The sequence below is a fragment of the Schistocerca piceifrons genome, chromosome 2 (genome assembly GCF_021461385.2).
Source record: "Schistocerca piceifrons isolate TAMUIC-IGC-003096 chromosome 2, iqSchPice1.1, whole genome shotgun sequence".
Lineage (NCBI taxonomy): Eukaryota > Metazoa > Arthropoda > Insecta > Orthoptera > Acrididae > Schistocerca > Schistocerca piceifrons.
Window position 1 is genome coordinate 730,845,229 of NC_060139.1, and position 11,379 is coordinate 730,856,607.

The following is an 11,379-nucleotide window of genomic DNA, read 5'->3' on the forward strand; positions in this document are numbered from 1 at the left end:
TATCTGTTACACGTGTTCTGGGACAAAAATTTCTCGATTGCAGGGCAGGGCAATTAATCTCTAAACTTATTACCAATAAATACCATTCGACCTCTCAATCCCCATTTAAATGCAGTTTGTTTACGATTTTCATCACAATTATTATTTACAGTCCTATATCGAAAAACATTTTTGAGTTCACAGTCTGTGTCTGAATCTATATTTATCATCTCTGAATGAAAGTGCACTGCCAGAGTAAGAACAATTGGACTATGCAGTTTCCTTTCCTAGCCAAGAGGTAATACACAGGATATACATAATCCAAGTTTCAATTTCAAAACGCTGTAGAAGGAGATTAGAACGATATCAAATTCGAACATCAGGAAAAAAAAACGAAAATTTGACCAATAGATGGCAATGTAAGCGTCTTAACGTAAATGGGATCTGCTACAAAGGACAGATGAACCGCAATAGGACGGCAATGGTTTGAGCTGCACATTACACCATCCGTACTGTTCAATGTACGTTACTGCACAAGCTCGGCAGTCAATAACTGTGACACTGTTAGTTAGGCAAGCCCATCCACCAAGGCAAGGTCGTACCACATCGTATGGGATAAATCTGTCTTAAACTGTCCTGAGGTCAAAAATCGCATAAAAAGCAAAATGGCATCAGTTTCTAATTGTCGTGAGACTGCTGTAAGACATGTTCAGTATGCTGCTCACTGTTTTATGCCATAAGTTAAATCAAGAAACAGGAAATTCCACAACAGATCGGAGTGTCTCTGGGGTCACGTTTAGAAAGCGTTGCGCAATGTGTGCTATCAGTTCGTTCGTAATTGGAGCACTGAACACATCTTTCAGATAACTCCGAAACCTGAAGTCGTACGGATTAAGATCAGACGATCTGGACCGCCGGGCTGTAGGGAAACGATGGCTGATAATTCTAACATTTCCGAGATGCCTCTGCAGCAGCCGCCTAATTGGCTTTGCAATTTGTGGAGGAGCGCCATCTTGCATAAAAATGATCCCGTTCAATATCCACGCTGTTGGAGATTGAAATAATGATGGTGTGCAAAAGACTCTCATAGCCTTTTCCAACGACGGTGCTGGTTACAGGACCCATAGGACTCATTTCCTTGAAGAAAAAAAAAATGGCCCTACGATAAACGATTCCGTCAATCTGTACCACACCGTCATCTTTGCGGAATGAAGTGATAATGGTTGATATGCATGCGGATTTTCCATTTTTTTGTTTTTGTTTTGTTTTGGTTTTAGGGCGCAAAACTGCTATGGTCATAAGCGCCCGGACTGTGACTTAGGAAAAGGTAAAAAACGAAAATGGAAACCAGCAGCAATGGGAACGAAACTCAAAAAATTGGAGAAACTAAAAGCTGAAGGAAAGCTTAGAAAACCACTACAGAAAGGGGTTGGTTGTCCCCAAAAAGAGCTTCAAATGACTGACGTCATCTCACTGGCACTAACAAACTCGAGAACGCGATCGGCTGAGCACGTGTCATCTGCTAAAATGGACGATATTTCAGGCGACAGCTGTAGACGGGCGCGTAACAGAGTAAAATATGGGACTCAAGTAAAAGGTATCTTACCGTCCACAGCTGAGAGCAGTGGGGACAGAGTGGGGGAGGATCGCCGCTTAAAAGGTGTCGATGGCTAAAAAGACAGTGCTCTATCCGGAGTCTAGTTAAAATTACCTCCTCCCGACGACGCGTTCGGGAGGAAGAGGTCCAAGCACAGGGAAGAGCTTTCACGTCCCGCAATTTATTATGGGGAAGTGTCGACCAATGTGCGTGCCAAAAAGAACAACACGACGACATAAAACACTCCGTAGATCGGCGAAGGGAATCGTGCAAATAGCTGGCCGAAGAAGAGAGACTGCAGCCTTGGCCGCTATATCGGCCGCCTCATTTCCACAGATACCAACGTGTCCTGGGATTCAGAGGAACGCCATCGAGACGCCCCCCAAGTGGAGCAAGCGTAGGCAGTTCTGAATCCGGTGGACCAGAGGGTGGACAGGGTAGAGAGCTTGGGGACTGAGGAGAGAGCTGAGAGAATCTGAACAGATCACATACTGTATCCCCTGATGGCGACGGATGTATTGGACAGCCTGGAGAACAGCGTATAGCTCCGCAGTATAAACCGAACACTGGTCGGGAAGCCGAAATCGAGTTGGGGTGTCGCCAACAATATAGGCACTCCCTACACAAAACGATGTTTTTGAGCCATCAGTGTAAATAAATGTGGCTTCCTTCATTTGTGCACATAGAGCTACAAATGCCCGACGATAAACAAGTGAAGGGGTACCATCCTTGGGAAACTGACAAAGATCACGGAGCAGGCAGGTCCGGGGACGGAGCCAAGGCGGTGCTGTACCCCAAATTGTCAAGGAAGTTTTAGGAAAGCGGAAGGAAAGAGAATGGAGCAGTTGACGGAAGCGGACTCCCGGTGGTAGTAGGGAGGAAGGGCGGCCTGCGTACCCTAAATCCAAGGAGGCGTCGAAAAAAATGTCATGAGCAGGATTTGCAGGCATGGAAGACAGATGGCTAGCATGACGACTCAGAGGGACAGCTCGCCGATTGGACAGCGGAGGTTCAGCAGTCTCAGCATAAAGGCTTTCCACAGGGCTGGTGTAAAAAGCTCCAGACACTAAACGTAATCCACGGTGGTGGATAGAGTCGAGACGCCGAAGAATAGACGGCCGAGCAGAGGAGAGAACTATGCTTCCATAGTCCAATTTCGAGCGCACTAAGGCGCGATAGAGGCGGAGAAGGACCACTCGGTCCGCTCCCCAGGAGGTACCATCCAGGACACGGAGGGTGTTGAGGGATCGCAGACAGCGAGCCGAAAGATAGGAAACGTGGGAGGACCAGCACAGTTTTCTGTCAAACATAAGACCCAAGAATTTAGCGACGTCCGAAAACAGAAGGCTGACAGGTCCTAGATATAAGGAAGGTGGAAGAAATTCCGTACGACGCTAAAAACTAACACAAACGGACTTACTGAGAGAAAAGCGGAAGCCTGTTTCGATGCTCCAAGAGTGGAGGCGATCGAGACAGCCTTGAAGACGTCGTTCAAGAAGGCTGGTCCGTTGAGAACTGTAGTAGATGGCAAAATCGTCCACAAAGAGTGAGCCCGAAACATCAGGAAGGAGACAATCCATAACTGGATTTATGGCAATGTCAAACAGTACAACACTTAGCACGGAGCCCTGGGGTACCCCGTTTTCTTGGGGGAAAGTACGGGAGAGAGTAGTGTTCACCCGCGCTTTAAATGTGCGCTCTTCCATAAATTCCCGAAGAAAAAGGGGCAACCGACCACGAAAGCCCCAAGCGAACAGTGTGCGGAGGATGCCTGTCCTCCAACAGGTATCGTATGCTCTCTCCAGATCAAAAAATATTGCTACTGTTTGGCGTTTCCGGAGAAAATTGTTCATGATGTAAGAGGAGAGAGCAACAAGATGGTCAACCGCAGAACGATGCTTCCGGAAACCGCATTGGGCAGGTGTTAAAAAGACTGCGGGACTCCAGCCACCAAGCTAAACGGCAATTCACCATACGCTCCAAAACTTTACATACACTACTTGTGAGAGAAATGGGCCGATAGCTAGAGGGGAGATGTTTGTCCTTTCCAGGTTTCGGAACAGGAACGACGATAGCTTCCCGCCATCGTCTGGGAAAAGTTCTGTCGGTCCAAATTCGATTATAAAGGCGAAGGAGGTAATGCAGACTTTGGTATGATAAATGCAGCAACATTTGGATGTGGATACCATCCGGTCCTGTGGCGGAGGAGCGAGAAGAAGAGAGTGCATGTTGGAGTTCTCGCATGGAGAAAACAGTATTGTAGCTTTCGCGATTTTGAGAGGAGAAAGCAAGAGATCGCACTTCCGCTGCACGTTTCTTCGGGAGAAACGCTGGCGGGTAATTTGAAGAGCTCGAAATCTCAGCAAAGTGTTGACCCAATGAGTTAGAAATTGCAACGGGGTCCACTAATGTCTCATGCGCGACAGTGAGCCCAGAGACCGGAGAGAAACTAGGCGCGCCTGATAACCGTCGAATCCGGCTCCAAACTTCCGAGGAGGGAATGAAGGTGTTAAATGAGCTAGTAAAGAAGTCCCAGCTTGCCTTCTTGCTATCGCGGATGACGCGACGGCACCGCGCACGGCGCTGCTTATAGCGGATACAGTTGGCCAATGTAGGATTGTGTCTGAAAACGCGGAGAGCACGTCGCCGCTCACGTATTGCGTCACGGCATGCCTCGTTCCACCAAGGAACTGGGGGGCGCCGGGGCAATTCGGAGGTGCGAGGTTCCGCAGCTGTAAGAATAACGTCTGTAATATGAGTGACCTCATTGTCGACGCTGGGAAAGTGACGGTCATCGAATGTCGTTAGAGACGAAAAAAGTGTCCAATCGGCTTGGGCAAACTTCCAGTGTCGCGGGCGCATATATGGCAGTTGTGGCTGCAATCGAAGGACACATGGAAAGTGGTCAGTCGAGTGTGTATCGGCAAGGGCGAACCATTCGAAGCACCGAAAGGTCCAAATGAGAGAAATTTGTCGTGGAGGCAGACAAAAATGTAGGGTCCCCAGTGTTGAGGCAAACAAGATCCGCTTGGTGGAAGACGTCTAGCAATAGTGAGCCACGCGGACAAGGATGTGGAGATCCCCAAAGCGGGTGGTGGGCATTGATGTCCCCAACCAGGAAATAGGGGGTGGAAGCTGACCAAGAAGATGAAGGAGATCAGCTCGTGCCATTGGTGTGGACGATAGAATGTATACAGTACAAAGAGAGAACGTGTATCCAGGAAGGGAAAGACGGACAGCGACTGCTTAGAAGGAAGTGTTTAAGGGGACTGGGTGATAATGGAGAGTATCATGGAGAAGAATCATGAGTCCTCCATGTGCTGGAGTGCCTTCAACAGAGGGGAGATCAAGTCGGTCTGACTGAAAATGGGGGAAAACAAAGCGGTCATGGGGACGCAGCTTTGTTTCCTGAAGACAGAAGATGACCGGCGAGTAGGATCGTAAGAGGATCGTCAATTCATCCCGATTGGCTCGAATGCCGCGGATATTCCAATGGATAATGGACATAGGGTGGACAGAAAATGGGAGAATGTGACCAAGGTTGCCGTCAACTCAACGACTGCTCAGAGCTTGCGACCGACAGCGTGGAATGGCACTCAGCCGAAGGCAGAAGATCCTGATCCATAGGTTGTTCAGGAGCAGCTCCTGCCACCAGCCATCGGCCGGTTGATCGGCCGCCAGCAGTGCGCCTCGGCGACACAGAAGACGGCCGAGGGCGGTTACCACCAGGTGGTGCTGTAGATGAGACACGCCGTGGCGGAGAAGGAGAGGAACTGGGTTTCTTATTAGCCTTCTTGGAAACATGATGTTTAGATGAAGGAGGAACCGATGGTTGTGAAGTTGGGGTACGTAAAAAATCTTCACGAGTATGCTCTTTTCTGGAAGTCCGGGTGTCTGACTTTTGGGATCGAGATTAGCAGAACCCGAAGAAGGGTGAGCCATAGAGTGAGCAGGTGAAAGTGGGGGGGGGGGGGGGGGGGGTTGAACGGGCGATCTTTGCGCTGGCCGATCTGACGACCGTGTCACTAAAGGTGAGTTTACAAGTCTGCGTGGCCGCCTCCTTTGTTGGCCGAGGAGAGACAAGGACAGTGCTGTATTTTCCTGTCTGAGGCACAGTGGGCTTTCGACTGGCGAATAATTTTCGAGCAGCAAAGGTCGACACCTTTTCCTTCACTCTGATTTCCGGAATGAGCTTTTCGTCTTTAAAAATGGGGCAATCTCGAGAGGAAGCAGCATGGTCACCCATACATTGATGCAACGAGGGGATGGAGGTGGACAAGGACCCTCATGGGCATCCTTGCCGCACGTAACACATTTGGCCGGGTTGGAACAGGACTGGCTGGTATGATTGAACCGCTGGCACCGATAGCAACGCGTAGGGTTTGGGACGTAGGGGTGAAAGGAAATTATCTTATAGCCTGCTTTTATTTTCGATGGGAGTTGAACTCTGTCAAATGTCAAGAAGACAGTACGGGTTGGAACGATGTTTGTGTCAACCCTTTTCATGACTAGGGACAGCCGTTACGCCCTGGTCAGACAGATAGTGTTGAATTTCCTCGTCAGATAATCCATCAAGGGAGCGCGTATAAACGACTCCACGTGTGGAATTTAAAGTGGGGTGCGCTTCCACCCGGACTGGGAAGGTGTGGAGCAGTGAAGTACGCAGCAATTTTTGTGCCTGGAGGGCACTGACTGTTTCTAACAACAAGGTGCCATTCCGTAATCTGACACAAGACTTTACAGGACCTGCAATTGCGTCGACGCCTTTCTGAATAATGAAAGGGTTGACTGTGGAAAAGTCGTGACCTTCGTCAGACCGAGAAACAACAAGGAACTGTGGCAATGATGGAAGGACTGTCTGTGGCTGAGACTCATTGAACTTACGCTTGTGAGCAGACATAGTAGAAGATGAGGAAACCATTGCGAAAGTATCCCCCATGATTACCGGCGTCTCTGATGGCGCGCTCCTTCCTTGTGGGGGGCCCTCTCTGAGGGCACTCCTGCCTTAGGTGATTGTTCACACCTCAGGTCACACCTCCCGAGAAACGGACGGAGGGACCAATCGGCACTTTCGGAAGGTATCAGCTCGGGTAATCACCCCTCCCTGGGCCTGGTCGTTACCAGGGGGTATGTACGTGTTTTACCTGTCTACCCGGGGCGGGGAATTACGCGTTACCCCGTCACCGGCTATGCATGGAAATGCGTGGGTCGGCCTTCAGACACGCACAGGGAGGAAAAAAGAGAAAGGAAAACAAAGAAAGTGGAAAGAAGAGAGGTCTCAAACGCCACAGCGGCGAAAAGGGTAAAGAGAAGAGGTAAGGAAAAGAGAAGGACAAAGGAAGGATGAAGACTTGCAAGCAGAGAAAGCCAAGAAAGCGTTACACTTTCGAGCATCCGTCTTAGGACGTAGGCACAAAACATACTCCCAGAGGGGGAGAAAGGGAAGGAAAGAGGCGGTGGTGAGTTTGGGAGGGGGGGGGGGGGCAAGATGAGAGATGGGGAAGGATGCAGAAAAGGAAGGTATGCAGCCCGGAAAGGAAGGAGGGCCACATTAGCTCGGGGTCCCGTGCTCGCTATGCACGTATCCACAGAAGAGTTGTGGATCCCCTGGGGGGGGGGGGGGGATTTTCCATTGTCCATATTCTGCATATCTGCATACTGACATGTCCCAGGAGACTGAAATGGGCTTCATCTGCCACAGAATTTTCCATGGTCATTCACTGTCCACTTCCATGCCAGAAAGACATGTTAGAGTGAACGTTTATCTTTCTGGTAAGTTAACAGGGAGTAACTACTGAACATGGGCAATTTTGTGCTAATAGCAGCGTAGGAGGTTTCGTAGAATGTTATGCATCTTGCTGACAGTCATGTCCAACGTTCAGGGAACTACCTTGCACTGCATGTTTGCACAACACCGCTCGCCCGCCCCCCCCCCCTCCCCCTGTAACGCTGTGGCCACGTCTTCGACAGGCATCAGATCAACTGCTTTTCTCGCTGTGCCTCACTGCACTTAAAAACAACCTGTGTTTTCGAATTTTCTTATTTTCTCCAGACCTTTAGCAGACATCAGACCAATGCCTTTTTTTCATAGCCTTGAGTGTCCGGAACTTGTGCTTGGCTACTCCAGTATCTCGCCATCCTTCACAGAGACAGGATGTTGGGCGTCTGGAATGGAAACTGAGGAACACCTGGGTGTCGAGTGTCTGTTAGTGTTCACATTCTGGCGGTAACACTGCAAACTATTGGTCAAATTATCGTTATTTTATTTTTTATTCCATAAACTTCTCCTGCGTCAATGTTATGCTGTTCAAATTCATTCTGAGCAGTGGCTATCTTTCACAGTGTTTTGAAGATGGAACTTTAATTATGGACACTCTGTAGTTGAAACTAGACCAAGTACTTATACAATGAAGAGCCAAAGAAACTGATACATCTGCCTCATATCATGTATGGCCCCTGCGAGCACGCAGATGTGCCGCAACACGATGTGGCATGGACTCTATTAATGTCTGAAGGGAACTGATGCTGGACGAACTGACACCGTGAATCCTGCAGGGCTGTCCGTAAATCAGTAGGAGTACGAGGGTGATGGAGATCTCTTCTGAACAGCACGCTGCAAGGCATCCCGCATACAGTCAATAATATTGTTTTCTTGGGAGTCAGAGTCGCAACTAGACGTATTAGGGGTCCCATATCACTCCAACTGCACACGGCCCCACATCATTATAGAGCCTTCACCAGCTTGAACAGTCCCCTGCTGACATGCAGGGTCCTTGGATTTATGAGACTGTCTCCATACCCGTAAAGTCTATCAGCTCGATACAACCTGAAACGAGATTCTTCCGACCAGGCAACATGTTTCCGGTAATCAACAGTCCAATGTCGATGTTGATGAGTCCAGGCGAGGCGTAAAGCTTCGAGTCGTGCAGTCACCAAGGGTACACGAGTGGGCCTTCGGCTTCGAAAGCCCATATCGATGACGTTTCGTCGAATGGTTGGCACGCTGAGATTTGTTGATGTCCCAGCATTGAAATCTGTAGCAATTTGCCGAAGGATTGCAGTTGTATCACGTTGAACAATTCTCTTCAGTCGTTGTTGGTCCCGTTCTTGCAGAATATTTTTCCAGCCGCAGCGATGTCGGAGATCTGATGTTTTCCAGATTCCTGATATTCACGGTACACTCGTTAAATGGTCGTAAGGGAAAATCCCCACTTCGTCGCTACCTCGGAGATTCTGTGTCCCATCTGCTCATGAGCCGGCAATAACACCACGTTCAAACTCAATTAAATCTTGATAAACTGCCATCGTAGCAGCAGTAATCGATCTAACAACTGCGCCAGACACTTGTCTTATATAAGAGTTGCCGACCGCAGCGCCGTATTCTGCCTGTTAACATATCTCTGTATTTGAATACGCATGCCTACCAGTTTCTCTGGCGTTTCAATTTATATCCCACTAGATCTTTGCATCTGCTCGACTTCAAAACTTACCTCCCTTATTGTCTCAAGAAAGGATACTTGTACGCATGATGTGCAGCATTCAACTCCACACTTTCGGAAACGTCACTTACTTCAACTACCTTCCAGGATCCTCGATTTGTCTACAGCAATCGACGAAACACTGTAATTGCTTGAAGAGATGCGTAGTGTCATAGAAGCTACCGCTAAACGAGAATAAACAAAACCAGAGCAAGTGTTCGATTTGTTCTAATATTGAACACTTGGCATCTGGTTTATAACGACTGATCCATTCGCTAAGAGACAGGTGACAAAGTATGACCTTAACACGCTTTATATATCAAGCCAACCTAGTTATTATGTGACTCCACTGGGGTCTCAGACGACGTCAGGTGTTCTAGGAAAGTAAGCTCTCATTGTTGGTGCTGAAAGCGAAAACAGCGTATAGCTGTATGTTCTGAGTAATCAAGTTTTTGGGTGAAGTTTCTGGAGAAGCGGTATTGCCCTCAATTAATTCCTTAGTAGGTCTTCTTTTTGTATCTCGAACTTTTTCACTGTCGTTTTGAAACAGTGTGTTTACCGTGTAGTCCACACTTAAGCTTCCAGGCAGTGTTTCGGCCAAATGAATGTCGTCTTCCCTCCAGCGATACCCATCTGAGTTCACAAAGCACCTCCCCAACACTCGCGTGGTGATCGAACCTACTTGTGACATGAAACTGCTTCGATGTCTTCGTTTAATCTAATCTGATGCGGGCCACAAACACTAGAGAAGTACTCAAGAATGGGTCGCACTCGTGTTATATATATGCGGTCTCCTCCATCTTTCCTAGAATTGTTCAAACATACCGAAGTCGACAATTCGTCTTGTCTACTACCGTTCTTCGGTGCTCGTTCAACTTCTTATCGCTTTGCAACGTTACTCCTACGTATTTAACTGACGTGACTGTGTAAAGCAGCACACCATTAATGCTGTATTCAAACATTACACGACTGTTTTCCGTACTCATCTACATTAACTTTCATTTTCCTACATTTAGAGCAAGCTGCCATTCATTACACGAAATAAATAGTATCTAAGTCATTCTGTATCGTCCTAGAGCCACGCAACGACGACACTTTCCAGTGCACTACGGCTTCATCAACGAACAGTCTCATATCGCTACTCATCATATGCGTCAGTTTGCAATCTGACACTGTGTCAAACATTTTCCGGAATTCTTGGAATATGTAAATCTTCCTCTGTTACAGGGTTTCATCCACGATTTCTGCGTCGAGTTACATATAGCTAATGCCAGACATTAAAAACAGAGGAGAAGTATCAGTTGTACTCACGACATGGGAGAGAGTTTCGGCGAGGAGGAAGCGTCCGAACTGGTCGTCGCCGACGACGGAGACGAGCAGCGGCGGCGGGCCCGTGCGGGCCAGCGCGTCCGCCAGGTTGCGGCCCACTCCGCCGCCGCTCTGCGTGCAGCGGCCGCGCAACGTGCGCCCGTCCGCCTGCAACACACCACACCGACCACTCTTCATCCAGGCTGCACTGCCGTCGCGTAGCACGTGCGTTTCATCGGCAGCCGCAGCCACAGATTTTCCCAGCCTGGGAGAAAAATAAGATTTTGGGTTTGATACCACGGTACTTGTACCGAGTCCTGGTGTATCAAGATGGCCAGCCCAACCTAGATCCGGTCAGCTGCAAGGAGTTAAACGCTGGCGGATCTGGTGCAACGGTTACTACCACAATGGGCAACAGCAAATAGGGACTAATCGGATTAGAGGGACCAAACTATGAGATTAGCAGTCCGTTCATCCTACATGCGTCAAGCAGGGAAGAATCCTCAGAAAGGAAGGACACAGTAGACAAGTCCTGATGAATTAGAGTGTAACTGAAGATCAATAAAATCAGGAGATAGGCGCTGCGGGCTTTCAAATAATAATAAAATGAAATGGTTTGAGGTGGTGGCTCTCAACTACGTATCATCAGACTCAAAGTTGAAATATTCAAACTTTTGGCTGGTTTCGTTGTCTAGGGGCTGGGATACGTAGTTGCCGCATTACAAGCCAAATATTGCTGAGTCTACAGTATACAATGTGAATATATACATGAATCGAATGCTGTAAGGTTCCTATCACTCGGCAATCTCGAATGTAAATAGAAATTTATATATAAAAGTTTGAAATAAATAAAATCTGCAGGTACTATCTTAACGCCTTTAAATGATGAGTACGATAGTAGAAGTACTTTTGAGTATGTGGTATATTTCTGCAAAACACTTACTGATGTCGATCTCCGAGCAATTAAATAAAATAAGTTGAATAACAGGGAAACAATAGATTCCTACTGCACGTAAT

At 48.0% G+C, this 11,379-nt stretch overlaps 1 protein-coding gene across 1 annotated transcript in view; it reads right to left on the reverse strand.

The window, feature by feature from the left end:
- LOC124775803 (uncharacterized sugar kinase YeiI-like) overlaps positions 1-10,560 on the reverse strand; it is a 281,535-nt gene extending 270,975 nt beyond the window's left edge. Inside the window, exon 1 of the mRNA XM_047250634.1 lies at positions 10,366-10,560. Within this exon, the coding sequence (XP_047106590.1) occupies positions 10,366-10,560 (195 nt within the window). The remainder of the gene's footprint in view (positions 1-10,365) is intronic.
- Positions 10,561-11,379: the final 819 nt, after the last annotated feature.